Raw genomic sequence first — 17,844 nt, forward strand, 5'->3', positions numbered from 1 at the left:
CTTTTATGTGAAGGACCAAAAATAGAAAGAAATAAGCATGGGAGAACTCCACATGGCAAAAGGTTGTGTGGGACACTTTTGTAATGAAAGTGTTAGTATAGTGCCGCCTGGAAGACAATGCTAACACCCGCCTCCTACTATGTCTCAGCTGCCTCCTATTTTGCCCAACTACTATAAGGTTAGTGGAGCAACTGCCCAAGAATATTTTCGTCCACATCACAGATCTCTGTTGACCTTCCTACGATAAGTGGATTGGATCCCAACGCCAAATTCTATGCCAGTACAACACCATCTCAAATCCTGGATTGGATGTGCCCAAAACTTAGTCGAATGGTGCGTGATTGGATCGATGGCATGGGAGAGGTCTCCAGATACCCCTCCAGTCTATATCAGTGGCATATACCCTTGGCGCATGTGTTGCGAACGTGGTAGTGTGAAGCCAAGTGGCAATTACCAGGAGTGTCTCCTGGGGGCACTGACTCACTGCCAACGAGACGACTCAACCACAGACTACCCCACCAGTCGCATGTTAGAAAATTACCCAACAGAGGGTACGCACAGCGAAAGACTTATAGTAATGCCCAGGAGCTCACACAGTGTGCGTGTGGGATGTGGAATCACAAACTTCTTAACTTAATGTGCATAATATAGATGTGCAGACTCATATCAATGGACAATGAACCAACCAGATACAAAAACCACCAAAATATATATTTCCGTCCAAAACTATGGACACAATACAAGAGAGATGGATCCAAAGTCCCACCAATGGTGTGGTCCTCTGATCTAACCACAAGGTCCTTCTCCTATTTGCTGGCTATCTCTAGACTCGAGCCTACGTGCTCCACCTCGAGCTTTTGTAGACTTTCCGTCCAGTGTGTTCTTCTCCACCTTACTGCCTGTGAATCAGCCTAGGTGGGCAGCCCCTGCCAAGCGTTGTCTACAGCACACAAGTCCCTGTTCCACTGCTCCAACCTGCTTGTGAATGGCTGCTCGAGAAGGTATGATGATCACAACACCTTGCTGCCCTAGAAGACAGCCAAGGTCCCAGTCCTTAGGGAAGTCAGTCTGCAGCACTCCTTCAACTCTCCTTTACCTCCAAGATGAGGCCAAAGGGTTGCCTTCAAGCTGCTCCTGTCTGCTCCACTTTCTGGTAGATGTTGGATATAAAATGAGGCCACAAGCCTCTCCTTTTATAGGCCCTAAGGCCTGCTTGAACCAACCGACCAGCCAGCCCTAAATGGGCCGACTGGCTGGTATGTAGCAGCCCTAACCAACTGACCAGTTGGTTGGCTGGTTGGCTGCCTATCCAGCCCTATTCAGGGCCCTTTGCTGGCCCTTTGTTCCATGCAGGGTCCAGTCCCTTTGCTGCTGCTGTCCTGCCACCTGCCAGCCCTGCTTGCAGGCCATAGACCTGCCCATATACTTTGCCAAGGACCCCGTCATGCAAGCGCCTCTGCCAGGCCCTTCTCCAGCGCTGTACAGTTCCGTACATTGCTGATGTCATCGTGCCTTTCCTAGGGTCCTGCTATAGTCCACTGAGTGCCTCATGCCAGGCCTGATCCAAGACACTGTGTCCCCGCCATCTTCCTGCACATGAGCTGCTCCTGATGCAGCCTTTCATCCTTGGGATACCCCACCAACCATGAATGCTCCAGATCTGTCCCAAATCCACACATCGAGGTAATCTCTCTTTGGGCACATCTTGCCCTAGGTCTCCCTCCTCCACGCTCTCCTCATTTGGGGGCTTACAGATGGAGAGGTGACCTTTCCAACACCCCCTCTCACCGACACATCTCAGCCCAATGCCAACACGTCGATGAAGATGCTCCAGTAACTCCCTGGTTGTAGTCCTCTGGAACTTTTCAATGTCGAAATCTTTTCCTGGCTTTTCATCCAGTGGCTCCTGCTCCACCAGGTCCGGTTCCGCTTCCGCACACCATCCTGGTACACAGGTCCATCTTTGGTAGCACCTCCTGGTACCACCTCCTTCAGTCACGTTCCTGCCTCTGAACTCGAGCAATCCAACCGTCACGATCTTCCAGTCGTCCCCCTCATAATGAGTGAACAACCTGGAGTCTTCCAGGCACCATGCTCGGAGGGTCTGTTTCAACCCGTCCTTCCTTTGGCAAGGTCTGCAACAAAAGTACATCTCCAGATAACCTAGACTGCGAACTTTAAACGCACCTGACTGAACCTGAGTTACCCTCCTCTTCTCACAAGGGCACAATCCTCCAGTCGTGGAAGTCGATTCCCAAGAGCTTCTGAATCAGGGTCGTCCTTCAGCAAGGTCCCTGCCTTCAAGCTCCCACACCAGTGAGTACTTGGGCTCTCATACCATGTTAGAAAATTACCCAACAGAGGGTACGCACAGCGTGCGAACACGAAGATTTTGTACAACATGTATGGGTACCCCCTTGGGTGAATTAATCAGGGCACATGAGATAGCCAGCTTCTCACTGTGCCAACATAACTCAAATTCCTTTAAATTATCAGATATGTCCTGCGCGACAGCCAATACACATCTGGTACATATCCTTCTTCCCTTATTTTGAAAGAAAGATCTTCTAGCTTTGCATGTATATACTTGTGTAGGGAATGTCCTGTATACCCTCCAAAATTGAATGCGCAATTCCGCCCAAAATCAGTCCAACTCTGTCAGCATTAACTCAACCTGCTTAGCTTCCTCCTGCATGTGAGCATCTGCATAGATGTTAGACATCAAGACATAAGCTGCAGCATCCTTTTTATCCAATTCCACTGCATGTTCGAAGGCCCACCTTCCAAGCTCCACATTCCCCCACTTCCAACAAGCACCCAACATAGTATGCCACAAGACAGGATTAGAATTGAATGGCATCTTCTTTATCATCACTACGGCCTTGTCTAATTGGCCTGCACGGCCAAGGAGATCAACTATGCAATTCAGGTGCTCAATAGTTGGAGTGATGCCATACTCTTTGCTCATGGCCTCAAAGTAGGTCTGGCCTTTCTCCACTAGACCTGTGTGATTGCATACAGTAAGAATACTTAGGAATGCGACCCCATCTGGTGTTATGTCTTCTGCTCTCATTCTGTCAAGCATAAGAAAAACCTTTTCACTTTCTCCTAGCTGGGCATACCCTGCGATAAGTGCAGTCCATGAGACTGCATTTTGAACTGCAAGTTTGTCGAACACTTCCTCTGCTTTTGCAAGCAAGCCACACTTTGCATACATATCAACCAAGGTGTTACCAACAAAAGGGTCTCTTTCCAACAACCCCTTTCTAGCAATCTCAGCATGTATTTCTTGGCCCTTGTCTATGGCTCCTGTGCTGCCACAAGCTTTCAAGCTGCAAATAAATGTGACTGCATCAGGAGAGACGCCCTCCAATTGCATCTGTTCGAAACAGTTCAGTGCATCCTGGCCAAGGTCATGTTCAGCATATCCTGCAATAAGTGCATTCCAGGAGACTACATCTCGAACTGGAAGATTGTTGAACACTTCCTGTGCTTTGGCAAGCAAGCCACACTTGATATACATATCAACCAAGGTGTTACCAACAAAAGGATCGCTTTCGAACAACCCCTTTCTCGCAATCTCAGCATGTATTTCTTGGCCCTTGTCTATGTCTCCTATGCTGCCACAAGCTTTTAAGCTGCACATAAATGTGACTGCACTTGGAGAGACACCCTCCAATTGCATCTGTTTGAAGCAGTTCAGTGCGTCCTGACCAAGGTCATGCTCAGCATATCCTGAGATAAGTGCATTCCACGAGGCTACATTTCGAACTGGAAGTTTGTGGAACACTTCCTGTGCTTTTGCAAGCAAGCCACACTTGGCATACATATCAACCAAGGTGCTACCAACAAAAGGATCTCTTTCCAACAACCCCTTTCCTGCAATCTCAGCATGTATTTCTCGGCCCTTGTCTATGGCTCCTATGCCACCACAAGCTTTCAAGCTGCAAATAAATGTGACCGCACTTGGAGAGACACCCTCCAATTGCATCTGTTCGAAACAGTTCAGTGCGTCCTGACCAAGGTCATGTTCAGCATACCCTGCAATAAGTGCATTCCAGGAGACTGCATCTCGAACTGGAAGTTTTTCAAACACTTCCTGTGCTTTTGCAAGCAAACCACACTTGGCATACATATCAACCAAGGAGCTACCAACAAAAGGATTTATTTCCAACAACCCCTTTCCTGCAATCTCAGCATGTATTTCTTGGCCCTTGTCTATGGCTCTTATGCTGCCACAAGCTTTCAAGCTGCAAACAAATGTGACCGCACTTGGAGAGACTCCCTCCAATTGCATTTGTTCGAAGCAGTTTAGTGCATCCTGACCAAGGTGATGTTCAGCATACCCTGCGATAAGTGCATTCCAAGAGACTACATTTCGAACTGGAAGCTTGTCGAACACTTCCTGTGCTTTTGCAAGCAAGCCACACTTGGCATACATATCAACCAAGGTGCTACCAATAAAAGGATTTCGTTCCAACAACCCTGTTCTTGTAATCTCAGCATGTATTTCTCGTCCTCGTTCTGTATCTTTCAGCCGGGCACAAGCCTTGAGTAAGGCCACGAACGTATACCCACTAGGATGTACACAATCTTCCTGCATTTTCTGGTGCAGTACGAAGGCATGCTGTGACTCGCCACATTCAAGATAACCTGTAATGAGAGAAGTCCAGGAATACTCATTCCGATCAGCCAACCTATCAAAAGCCTGCTGGGCATCACACATGCTTCCAACTCCCACCAACATTGGAACGACGTAGTTCCCGAGTGACTCATGAGCTTCCAGCCCACTTTTGCGCAGGTAATGATGCAACCGCAGGGCATGCGCTGGATTTTTGTGTCTTCTGCACTTGCGCAAGATGCATGTCAAGTTTTCAACCGAAGGTGGATGGGGCATGCGTTCCAAAGAAGTGAGTGCCTCCTCTAAGCTAAGCTCTGGCAGTTGTACTATGGGGCTGTGCATGGCCTTTGCAGTCTCCATTTTCTGGAGCGTGCCTTTAACCCAACTTGGATTGTACCAGCCGTCTATACATAGCGACTCCTGGGTGAGTTCCTGCTTGAAATCTGGGGTTCTGAAGACTCGTCAGAATTTAATTTCCCGTCGTACATGTACGCTGGTGTTTCGATTGTCAAACCAACCGGAGGGATCGCTGAAATACTCCTTCCATAAGCGGTCGGTACGTGATCTATCTGCTTTTCTTGTATAGTACAGGCTGACGTTTGAAGGCGGAGAAAGAACTAAAGCATTTGCCATTTGGAGAGGAGGGGACAAATCGGTGCGGCCGCAGGCTGAATCTCAGGTTGGGGCAGGTAGCGAGTTTCCTTTTATTTTTTTTAAAAAACGAGGTTGGGGCAGGTAGCTTTTCCATTTTCGTGGAGCACTTATTACTAACTTGAAATTGAACTTGAATCTTAGGATTTTATCAAAATTTTAAAAGAAAACAGAGAATGAGTAAAAATGAGGACCCAATCCTCCCTGCAAATGTTAGGGATGGTGATTTATTATTGACTAGGCCATATTATTTGTGCGTTTTAGGAATTGAAGCCCAACAAATACATGAATAAGGTGATGCTCACAAGAGCTCATAACTGATCCTCATTGAAGTCTGTACAATATTGTCATATGGACTACAGTCATGTGAATAAAGGTGTCGATTTTGACGTTGCCTCTAGCTTGGATTCCCTTGGTCCCTTATGCATCAAAAAGAGAGAAAAGTTGTAAGAATTTAGATTGAAAACAAGCATTTTGAATGGACGAGCACTTGAAAATATTTGCATTATAATATATAATATATAATTATTACAACCACACATAATGGAGCCAAGGAGGCGGTGCGCAATTTTCTGCAAAGAGTTATAATCCGAGGGAACGGGCTCTTCCTTGGGTGTCGAGAATATTAACGTCGAGAATAATAGCTTCAAGAATAAGTCTCGTGAATGGATAAGATACTAGTATATTACTTGGATGTCAATAGTCATAATTGTATTTCTATATATTGGCCATAAAGCCCACATCTTTCTAGCGACTCCCTTGTTAACCTGCGCCCACAAATAAAGAACGAGCAAAGTAGATGAGGGTGTAAAATCGACAGAGGACTTACGCAATTTAGATTTAATCAATGCTTTAGCTATAAATTAGTAGGTGGATCATTGGATTGAAAGCCAAAACTTGAAGGAAACTTTTCAAGAAATTTAGTATGACACATCGAGGAAGCCATCCAGCATTGTCAAGAGCATTTTTCCTTCCAATGATGATTCCCAAACTTTAAGGGCTTGAAGCAACTCTGCGTAAGCAATTCAAACTAATGCCAGTTTAGACAATCACCTAACTTATCCTATGCAAAATGGATGAGCTGCTTTCGATGGGAAACCTGAAACTGATTCCAGAGGTTGACCTATTATCACTCTACGTTCTCGCTACGATTTAACTCTGGGAAGAGTTTGCAGATCTTACCATGAATCCTTCAAGGTTGATCGTGGAGTGGATATTTGTTTTACGTTCCTTTCGTAAACTAACTTGGACAATTGTGGCACATAGTGCCTTGAAAATCAGCGTGAAAGTTTTGCAAATTAGTTATTGGTTGATTGATATTCTCGGGTCATCATACCTTCATAGCTCTCCCCCATAATGTAAAAGTTTGTGTATATAACTTAGATGGTGATGACGCTTTCTTGGTATCTGTCAGATTGGGAGTACAAGGCCTCTCCACGAGGCAAGAATAGAAAAGCGGGTGGCATCCTGCTCTTTTGGCTATCTTTGGTGCAAGTTGAGGGGACAATATTAACAGGAGGAGTTGGCAAGGCTCTTTAATGTTGACTTTGGCCAAGGTGAAAGCCGAGTGGGGGTAGGTGCCATGCATTCTCTCCCACAATCCTTCTAAGAAGATCTAAAAGGCTTGTCGATCGACTCAGTGTGCGATGCCAATTTGCCATAATGCAAGCATAATGCAGGCATTCCTTGGCCAATCGCTCATGCTATTCAAGTGGAGAGGAAGCATGCAGCATGCTTTGTGCTCTGCCTAAAAGGCTACAACCAAGGGCTTTCTGAGAGAGCTCCCACACCGTTCTAACTCTAGCCACATACACGAAAACCTTTCCGAGCAGACGATCTCTAGCCTTGTTCCCGAGCTCTGTTGCCTTCTCGCAGTATATCGTTGCTATGTCGCCTTCTCATAGTATATAACTGCCATGCATATTCTTGTACCATATGGTTGTGGTAGAACATGGCCATCTTCAGCAAATTAGAGCGCACTGCGAGTCCAACCCGTGACCTCCAGTAAGGCGCTTGCAAAGTGACGCAGCTTAGTGTGCTTTTTATCGATCTCTTGACCTATGTTATCGCTTGCAAAGTGACGAAGCTTGGTGTGCTTTTTATCGATCTCTTGACCTATGTTCAATATTCCAACGTAAGTGTTCCAACTGAGCGTATCCTCAGTGTAGGCATCGCCATCCCAACCACACCCTCCCTTGCTCATTTCAGCAAGCTGAAGCAATTCTTCCAGCTTTTCGTTGGCCTATCGAACCATGGAGGCCCCAGCTTCCAAGGCCTACCCGGAGTGTGAGTGCATGCCACTGCAATCCGTGCGATCAATTCAAAGTCGAATTAAAGTCACTTTCCAATATGTGGAGCTCTGGCTTGCAGATCGTGCCATCCTGCCTCGTTGGGCGGCAGCATCCATAGAAATTAGTGCCGATTCATGGATGGCACATCGTTGGCAAGGTGCAGCTCCTCATGCACCAATGCATCCTTGAGCTAAGGCGTGTGATCGGCCATTCTGAGGCCCTTGCACAATGCGAGAACACGCTCGAGCACCAGGTTGGGCCTGACTGTGAGTTGGGATGCAGGAGCTGCCCAGTTTGTGGCTGTGCACGACCTCAGGGATACATCAGCCATTGCCAGTTACTGGGTAGCTCAAATCTACGAATTGGAGGTTCTGTCAGACTGCATCTAGGATGATACGAGCAACGTGACTCCCTTTGTGATGCTAGCCAGAGAGCCCATCATCCCCAGAAGAGATCGCGCTTTCAAAGCCAGCATCATCTTCACCCGGCGTCTTGTTCAAGGTTCTCTTTGCATTCACCTTCCGCAACATTAATCTCACAAAGATCGAGAGCCGACCACAGAGGAAACTACCCCTGCCAGTGGTAGACGGCAACAGCAACAGTAGCACATCTAGACACTTCGATACCTCTTGTTACATTGGCTTTGAAGCTTCCACGGTTGATCGCAAGGCACAAAATGCATTAAGCGTCTTTCAAAGCAACAACTTTATCTCCCTCGCATTCATCCACCTCGGTCCTCGAGCTTCAAGATCAAAGCAGCCAGCACAGTCTATGCGTCCACAAGACGGTGTCTTGTCCTAGGGATTGACTTGGGAAGGGCAAGAGGATGAAAGTCATTGGGTGCAGTTCTTGCGTAACAGCCCCGCCGAGGCAACAGATCACATACCTTCCCCACTAAGTCCCAATCTTTGGGGCAAGGGCTCCAACTGTGTTCCTCTGCGTTAAAGTTGTTTACAAGTGCACCTCCCTCAGCCGCACAGGTTGTTGTTTGTGTTGATATTGGCACCTCCTTCTAGCTCGAGCCACCAGAGTCATTAAACCTGTGCGTAAAAGCAAATGGCATTGTAACCGCTTTTTAGGAAATTCTCTACAATCAATTCAAGATGAACGGTTGATAGTGGTACACATGGCTGAAGGAGGGCTCAGAAAACCCAAACTTCCCTCTACACTCACTCACCCATGATCCTATCTAAGGGTACATGGCCCTCGATTGATAATCGTAGGTTTCATAGATGTGGTTAAGTCATGTACAACATACACATGCACCCATCTACAAGCTAAGACGTTATGCCCGCCCTCCAAGATTTGAACCCATGAGTTGAGAATGGAAGCCCAATGCTCAAACTTGGAGGCAACAGAGAAGCTTTTTTAAAACTAAAAGTCCTCCTTTAAGGTACTGAATGAGTTTTTTTTTAAGGGTTGGTCACCCGCAAAAAAGACCTTGATTATAAAAAAGGGGGATATTAAATGTCAAAAAGCTCGGCTAGGCAAAAAACAAAAAACCTTGACTAATTCTGCATATCGACTTTCTTGCCAAATCTCCTTGCTTGCCTTCATAGGCCAAGCTTACATCACATAGCAAAGTTATGAGTAGCTCTTGACTACATCAGTTGTGTTAATGGAAGACAGCCAAGACATGCTAATTGCTCTCACATTCTAGTCCAAGAGCTTTATTTTTTAACCAATATAGACAATGTGTTCTCGATCCCTATTATGTGAAACCTTGCTTTTAATTTGTTACAACAAATTGCCCAACAACTCACAAAACTCATATTCTAATGCACACAATTTTTTAAGATGGTGCAAAAAGGCATGATATTCATATAAATCATGCCTTGTCATTTGAATTGATATGTAACATTATGCCATTTGTATTTAACAATCAAAAGATGCATGGATGTTAAAAACTCATCTTTTGGTCCAAACTCCAAAACAAGCAAATTTTGATAACTTGCAAAGATACAAGGATGTGAAAACAGGGAGCACGTTAACGTGGTCCCTATTTTGGCCCGAAAGATGGCATTTTCACATCCTTATATCTTTTGATTTACAACTCCAAATGGGGTCATGTTACATATGAAATCAAACGATAAGGCGTGATTAGGGATGTGAAGACAGGGAGCACGTTAATGTGGTCCTTGTTTTGGCCCAAAAGATAGCATTTTCACATCCTTATATCTTTTGATTTACAAGTCCAAATGGTGTCATGTTACATATGAAATCAAATGGCAAGGCGTGATTTGGTTGATTATCATACCTATTTGCACCATCTAGTAAGATTTCATGCACCAAAATATAAATTTGTGGTTAATTTGTTGCATTGGTTGGATTAGTGGAATGTAAGAGTGAATCATTGGGGAGGGAGTTTTTGAAGTAACAAAGAAACATAGGTTTTGTTCCAAGAGTGAATAGAGTTTAAAAAGCTAAGCATTTACATATGCATGGAATCTTAGCTAATCCATTCAAGGAGTGCTTGGAAACACCCCACTTGTGTGGAAGGTTACATTGATGATCTCAATTACTATGGTGGAAAAGAGAACTTGATTGTAGTAGGGTTTGTCTTTGATACTAATGATGATTTAGCAATGAAACATACCACCTCTCTTATGGGTGGGTGATGTGAAATTAGTGTTAGTGGCTTTAAATATTTAACCTTGTAGCAGTAAGAAAACGTATGGAATTTTGAATAAATTATATTTTCTTACTACTCAAATGGGGGACTTATTAATCTTTTATTGTTTTGTATTGCTCGCTTTTGTTGGCTCGCTCGCCTTTTGTTGGCCGCATTTTGGTAATCCTCATGTGATTGCATGGTGATGTGGTGGGTCACTTCAACTTGAAGAGATCTATCACACAAGGATACCCCTTAACACCTCTACTTTTTGCTCTAGTAAGTGAAACTCTTCTGAATGCAATTCGAAGAAAGATTGTTGTTGGTTCAATTGAGGGCTTATAACTCCCTTCAAGGTAACAACTCGCCATGCAAATGTTTACAGATCGCACCAACTCCGTGATGGCAGCAGAGGAATCGGTAGCTGATGCCCTTTTGTTAGAAATAAATGCATTTTCTTTCATCTGGCTCTATATGCAACCTATCTAGATGTCATACAGCTTGTCAACAAGGTTGAGGATAAAGATCTCCCTGCACGGAATGAAGCCATGTTGCTCTTGCCCCCGACCAACATTGGAAATTCTCCTTATGATCCTTAGAGTCACAGCCTTGGCCATGATCTTGTAGGCCACGATTAACATCTCCAACCTGGCTTATTAGGCCTTTTTGGGATAAATTTGATGAGTCCTAAATTGACATTGGGAGGTAAAAGACCTCTTTTAGAAGTAGTTGCATTTACCATTTTTGTTGAGTCCTTACCAAGAAGATCCCAAAAATACAAGAAGAACTTCTTAGGTAGGCCATTAATCCCTAAGACCTTCAAAAAGTTCTTCCTAAGGCTTATTAAGTCTGAACTTTTAGACCCTCTTGCAATTTGGATAACAAAGATTGAGTGCCATTAGGATCTATCATAGGGGCTTTCCCTACGATTCCTTTATGGCTAGCCCCAACTATTCTTGGCTTAGCACTCCACCTTCATCCATGGTTTTGTCCACCTTTTCTAGTAGCTTATTATCTCTGACTCCTTGGAAAAAAAACCCTAGAAGGATAGTCACCCAGCTTTAACCACTTTGTTCTCGATCATGCCCTTCAAGGAATGAGCTTTCTTAAGTTCCAACTCTTTGCAACTTGCCTTTGTTTCCTTTAATAAGGAAGTAAGGAACGGGTTAGAGGGAGAACTTTTTGTTGCCCTAAGCAAGGACGCACAAAATTTCTCTAAGGTTTTGTTGCCCTAAGCAAGAGGCACGTGCTTGCTCTAAAAGTAATATGAGGTCTGGCCTCATCTAGCACCGAGTTTAGCAAACGCTGAAGCATATCTAACTAAGGCACAGATCTCATCGTCATCCCAATGTTGTAAAGGGTCTACTTTCCCATGAGTGGATGTGTTCCAAGTTTCTTTAATATCTTTGTCAAATCTAGTAAGACCTTTATGAGAGATATTAAGCCTAAAGGGAGTGTTGAGGGGAGCAGTTAAAATGCTAGGGAGACAAAATTGCTAATGGCTAGCTAAGAGAGAGACTTCCTCGCAAACGTGGAGGGGAATCCACAAGCTACCTTGGGAGAGAGTCTCTGTGGGCAGTTTTGAACACGTGAGCTATCTTCTTTGTATACCATGTGAATGCCCTCAAGACATACTCCTTGAGTAGAGCACCATGGTCTTGCAGCTCCTATCTATCCCAATAGATTTTTCCATGCTTTAGCTTCATTCCTAGAGTGGCTTCTTCTAGGATGCAATCAATCTAGATTATTTTTTACCATCTTCCAATCACCAACAAGAATAGAGTGTTCCAAGATGAGCAAGGATAACTACTTTGGCATGCTCCTTTGACCTACATGCACACATATCGAGGCAGCTTAAAAAGTAAAGTCTCCTAAAGCTATTTGGACTATTAGAAGCCTCCCTTCATTGTCATTGAAAAGCAACTGAATTTTGAAAACTTTGAAAACTAGATTGGCTACCCACCCAACCCCCTTCTTGGGTTATGAACAAAACACATGGATAGATGCAAAGACCCCATAGGTTCTAGGAGACTATTTTAACAATTGAGGATGATTTGATACTCTCTTCCTTTAAAAATGAGATCTCTAAGTTGGAATTTGATAGACCTCAAAGAGGTCTTGGATTATTTCATTATTGCACATTTACATTGTTTTTTGAGATGGGTTTATTTCCCTATTGGAGTTTTAGAGCAAGAATAGAGTCCCTTTCCCTTTTCTATTATCCTACATTGGGAAAATTCCTTGTCTTTAAGGTAGAAGAGAAGGAACATTAGCTTGTTTTGGAATGAGTGAGGAGTTATGCTTCCAACTCCAGCTTTCGACCTTAAACCCTTGAAAACTTTCTTTGGGGTTCTCCAAACATTTGAGACGTGCTTCCCCTCCTCAGAGAGAACTTTGGCATGAACTTTGGCAATGGGCAAGGCAGTAGACGTGTCAAGACTCTCAATCATGTCAAAGGGTTTTCTGGTTGTCCTAGATGTAGAATTCCTAACATAATGACAAACTTGCTTACAAATGTAGCAAGCATTAGGGAATGGTCCAACTTACACCTTTTGATTCCACATTCCCTCACCAATCTTGATGAGTTTTTTAGGTAAGTCTTCAAAATGGTTCCACAAGATCCAGGCAACCTTGAGCCTCCATTACCAGGTTGAGCAGGTGCGTGGAGCACATGACCAAGTAGTCTTTCCATCTCATCCAACTCTACGTCTAGCTATATTGGGATTTTAGGGAACTCAACCAAGACTGGGCAGTTGGCATTTGGTCTACAAAAATTATTTGATGGAGAACTTGGGGGACCATGAAAGAGCCAAGACAACTTCACCTTTAAGCCCAGGGACCTCGAAAGAATTTTATTCTTGGAGGCTTCATATTCCAACTCCACCAAGAAGGGGCCTTTACCTAGATAGCGACAAGATGGGGCATTAAACTTAAGAACCAAACCACATAGAAAGCATCTCTCAAACTTGTTAAACATCTGGGACTTGCTGACAAAGAAGAGGTACACTACTCTAGATGCCAACCAAAGCAGATCATCCTTAATCACTCCAAGAGAGAGTTCAAGTACATGCTCCAACTTTCACAAGTTTACATAGGACTCTTTAGTAGTTGCCATCCCTTTCCCATGATCCACCTCTTCTTAGAGGAGTTATGCAACCTCTTCATCTGAATATACATGATCTTTGCCCTTGAACTTCACTGCAAATGAGACTCCACTTCTGGAGCTCCTCCTTTCTCTCCACCACAATACAATGCAACTTCTTTTTTATTTTCTCTGTAAGAGGAGAAAAATTAGTGCCAACAACCACTTGTGAGCTTGAGTAATGCATACAACCTCTACATGTTGCATGCAAAACTTGGATATACTCTAGAATGCATTAGCAAACAACTCTAAGTTGTCAACTTCAATGGTAGAGGGTGGCAGGATGTGACGTTTGTCACTCGAATTCAAAGTATTCATACTCTTAACCTTTGGACAAGCTCTACCCTTCACAATTGTCGACCTTTGACAGGGAGGGTCAAGACATTACAAAAGAAGCAGGGAGATGAATATGGCTTAAACAATCTATAGAACCAAGATCAAGGATAGCCCCAAGCATGCTTGTTGTAACTTGACATTCTCTACAAGACCGAGGAAACCAAATCTAATAATAAAAAGCTTTTTACAAGAGCAAGACTTGATCACAAAAGAGTCCCAATCTACTGAGCCAATGTTATGTTGCACATGCTTAAACAAATACAAAAGGGATATGTGCCAACATTTGCAAGGAAAAACATGATAATATCAACTAAAACATAGCACACTAAAAACTTGAATGACATTGATGCTTGTCTAGTGTCTATGAGGATACCATTTGCTCACAATCGTGAGTTAACATATGATGGTCAATACGGTTTGACTTAGCATGAACACACTACCCAGATCCTCCAAAGGAAAAGTGACCAAATAGCGGCAAACATTTGTAAATTCATTTGCTTGCTCAACGGAAGTGACACCCGTTTCAAGTAGATCAGTGGCATTGTACCCAATGCAAATAGGGCACCCCTGATAGAAAGATCTATTGAGGGAAAATCTTCCTACCACCCCCTCATTCACACAGAGTATCACGGGTGCATTGCCAAACAAAGATGCAACTTCTAGACAAAACCCTTTCCAAATTCTAAGTTTTCTAAAACCACTAGCAAGTAATCCCATTTTAGGTGGTCATATGCTTCATCGAAGTTGAGGCCGAATAGCAAGGCTCATTGACTGGTATTGCATGCCAAGTCCAACGGCGGTGAACGTTGATAATATTTTTGAAGATGTCATGGCCTTTTACAAACCCATTTTGCTCTTAATCGACTTCCATGCAAACCTCTCTAATGAGTATTTCTAGGGCCTTTGTGATAATTTTGTATGAAGTGTTGAGCATAGTAATTGGTCCCCAATCACCTACCTTAATCTGGTTCTGCTTCTTAGGGAAGAGTTTAACTAGTCCCATGTATACATCCTTCGAAAGGGAACCTCTAGAAATGGCCTCATTTACCATGTCAACTAGATCGTTGTTGCCAACTATAAGACTGAAATGCCTTGAAGAATTCAACAGCTAAACCATTTGGTCTCGTTGACTTGTCGTCTTCAAGGGCTTCCAATGCTTCTTCCAGCTCCTGAAGAGAGAAAGGCCTGGCCAACAGTCCTTTTTGGAAATCCAAGCCCTCATTCCAATACCTACTGATGGCTCATTTATGTTATCTGTCCACGCCGCATCTTGAATGGCTTTGTCTCTCGCTATCTCCCCTAGTTCCTATAGAAATGTTTGAGCCACATGCCAAAACTCAATTACTAATCTTCCTTGTGAATTGGTGACTCTGCCAAAGTTTTCCTTCTCATTTTTCATGTTGACCTCCAAGAAAAAGCTTGGACAATCCCCTATTGCTAGCCATAACTGATGACTTTGGATTCTTACCGCCTCCGCTGACTGCAGTTCCACTTCCTAAAGGGCTGCTTTGGTCTCGACCATTAAGGTAGTCACTATCGAATCTTTGGGATCAACCGCTACAGCTACCCTAAGGGATTGCCTGATGTCAGCAAGTGCCACCTCTACTCGTTTTATTTTATTTTTGTGCTGGCTATCCTTCTCCTTTGCAAATTTCATGACTCCTTTGATAGCCGCATCCCACTTCTGACAGGGGATGACAATTCCAGTAGTCGACTTGCGCCATATGATCGTAACATTGATAATGATACCAATACATAGGCTTTTTCTCCCTAATCCTCACACCCTGGATTTCTGTTTCTTAATTATGCCCATCTGTAGCTCCTTCCTAGATTTATAATTCTTAAGTATGCTCATCCCTAGCTTTTCCAAACCTTCCATGACACACCTCCCTTTCCTTTGACCTACCTCAACTCCTCCAAGGGTGTTTCAAAGATAGGACACCTTTCAAGCAAGATTAAGTGGTACAATCTTTCTCATTTTTCCTTGTTTTTGCATTTCTTTGGTGTTCTTTTCTTTTTCTTTCAAATTGTATTCTCTCTCCATCAACATTGTTTGTGCATCCTAAATCTAGACAAGCTCATTCCATGCCAAATAGGAGATCTACATTTGGGTTTACCCATTTTGGATTCCTTCTGGCATGTTCTAAATCTTCTTCCTCCTTGAATGGGACATCTTTGCATCATTTATACACAATAAAAGGGTCCTTATGTTAATCTCAATATTCTCACACATTAACTATTAAGTTTAGGCTTAAGCCCAAGGTTTGCATATATGTGAACTTGAATGAGGCAAGCCTTTTAAAATTTAGTTAGGTCAACCTAGTGGAAAGGAGGGTTGATATAAGTGATAATCTTTCAAGAGGTCCATATTTTAAAGTATCCTAATCAACTCATGAAAATGTTCTTGCAATACGCAATGAAAGAGGCTATATCGAGAAGAATCATATCCGACTTGTAGTGCTTGAAAGACATTAGAACAAGGGAAGGTTGGTCATATGAATGAGGGGAGGTCGATAATAAGAGGAGGTCCAAGTGGCTCTCCATAGTGAACCTGCTCCGCGATGAAGATTTATTTTCATTCCAAATACCTTGGCAACTAGAGTATTCAGCAGTGCTCCTCTCGCTCCAAATAGAGGCAATTTAGTTGATGCATCCCGGGGCATGGGGATATGACAAAGCATCTAGGTGCGAGTTTGAATCCTCCCATTTTCGTAAGGCTTGTTTGACACCCCAATGCTAGATGGTGCCCAGCCAATTGCTTGAGTCCCTTGTTAAGGTCCTCTCCTCCTTCTACTCTTCTTATAGCAAGTCGTGCCAGCCCTGTGGTCTGAATTGCTAGGCCACGTTCCTCCCAATCAGGTGCTGAGATGGCCATAGCATAGAGCTACATGGAAAAAGTGTAAGAAAATAATACAATGTCTGTGCTCAACAGATAACAGGATCTCGTACGCAAGAGAGAAAACAAGATAGTATGGAGAATCAAAAATTTGATTATTGTAGAACTGATACAATAGATGGCGGTGCCTCCCAACTGTGCACTCCTGTGAAAGAAGCTTCGATGGCGTGCTGGAAATAGTAGAAGACGGAGGCTGGATGCTAAGGAATCAGGGTTGCTGTAGCTAGTGATGAAATGGGCTTCACGGGCTTGCTCTTATATAGCCACCAGTCGTAGTCGGTTAGGCTCAATTGGGTGACCGACCTAGTCCGCCCAAAATGGTCGATTGGGGGTCGGTCTCGAAATAGGCTACCGACCATACGATAGAACCGGTGCGCAAAACAGAGCAACTAACCTATGGTTACCATTCGGCCCAGAGCCATTCGGGATCATCTGAGGCTCCAAACGGGCCCCGCAACCCGAGAGTGGGCTGCCCCGGGAAATGCTCCGTCTACCCTCAGTGCGGTCAGTCAAGGGATGCCTTCCCGCACTTGCATGTAGCCTAGTTGGCAGTGTGCCAACTCTATCTAAAGCCATCCAGCCATCAGGCCACACATGGCCCCCATCTGGTGTCTAAACGAGGACCTACCGGATAACCGAGCTACTCAAATGCCTTCTCCTCATATGGGGGGCTTACAAGTAGAATTAGTTGGTTCCCGCGTAGTTACACGAGAGTGGAGCATTGATATCTAACAAAAAGTAGTGGGGTGGTCCTTTGAACTTAAGAAATGTCCATGCAGTAAGTGGATGAGCCACCTCTTGAATACAAAGGGTTGATTGTTCGTGTCTTGGGAAATTCTTAGAGCGTTCTCATTGGGAGGAGAGACCATTGGAATTTGGTGCTTTCCTTTCATCATTTTCAAAACAAAAAAAAGGTTATTGATGCAACCTTAAATCAAGTAAGGGGTGGTTAGTCCTTAGAAAAAAACCCAGTACAACAAAAACAAATCGGCCACATCTAGGGGCAACTCACCCAAGGCCCGCACTGCATTCGCAGTACAACCTCCTCTAGATCCAGACACCCACACCTTGCAACAACTGCCCCACCAGCTCATCTTTCCTGCCAACCAACACTCCAATATCCCTCAAGTTTTCCTTAATCTCACTAATCACCAATGGCACCCTCATCTCCAATGGAGCGGGGCTCCGAAAGATTAGACAGTTTCTAACAGACCAGACCGCCAATAAAAGAGCAGCTCGTACATAAGGCAAGCAACTCAAAAACAAGGGGGGAGCACGCCTCGGATCCCTAAGCAG

At 44.0% G+C, this 17,844-nt stretch overlaps 1 protein-coding gene and 1 pseudogene across 1 annotated transcript; one reads left to right on the forward strand and one right to left on the reverse strand.

The window, feature by feature from the left end:
- Positions 1-2,418: 2,418 nt before the first annotated feature.
- LOC147905412 (pentatricopeptide repeat-containing protein At3g09040, mitochondrial-like) lies at positions 2,419-5,231 on the reverse strand. The gene has a single exon (XM_087372372.1). It carries the CDS (start codon positions 4,979-4,981, stop codon positions 2,645-2,647), a length of 2,337 nt encoding a protein of 778 aa, XP_087228498.1. The 5' UTR covers positions 4,982-5,231; the 3' UTR covers positions 2,419-2,644.
- A 2,293-nt stretch (positions 5,232-7,524) lies between these two features.
- LOC147905413 (arogenate dehydratase 1 pseudogene) lies at positions 7,525-8,364 on the forward strand (annotated as a pseudogene).
- The last annotated feature ends 9,480 nt before the right edge of the window (positions 8,365-17,844 follow it).

The sequence above is a fragment of the Dipteris shenzhenensis genome, chromosome 1 (genome assembly GCF_047967505.1).
Source record: "Dipteris shenzhenensis isolate YYH24624 ecotype China chromosome 1, Dip_SZ_1.0, whole genome shotgun sequence".
Classification (NCBI taxonomy): Eukaryota; Viridiplantae; Streptophyta; class Polypodiopsida; order Gleicheniales; family Dipteridaceae; genus Dipteris; species Dipteris shenzhenensis.

Coding starts and splice junctions, on each gene's coding strand:
- LOC147905412 (XM_087372372.1), bottom strand. CDS start 4,981: ATGGAGACTGCAAAGGCCATGCACAGCCCCATAGTACAACTGCCAGAG.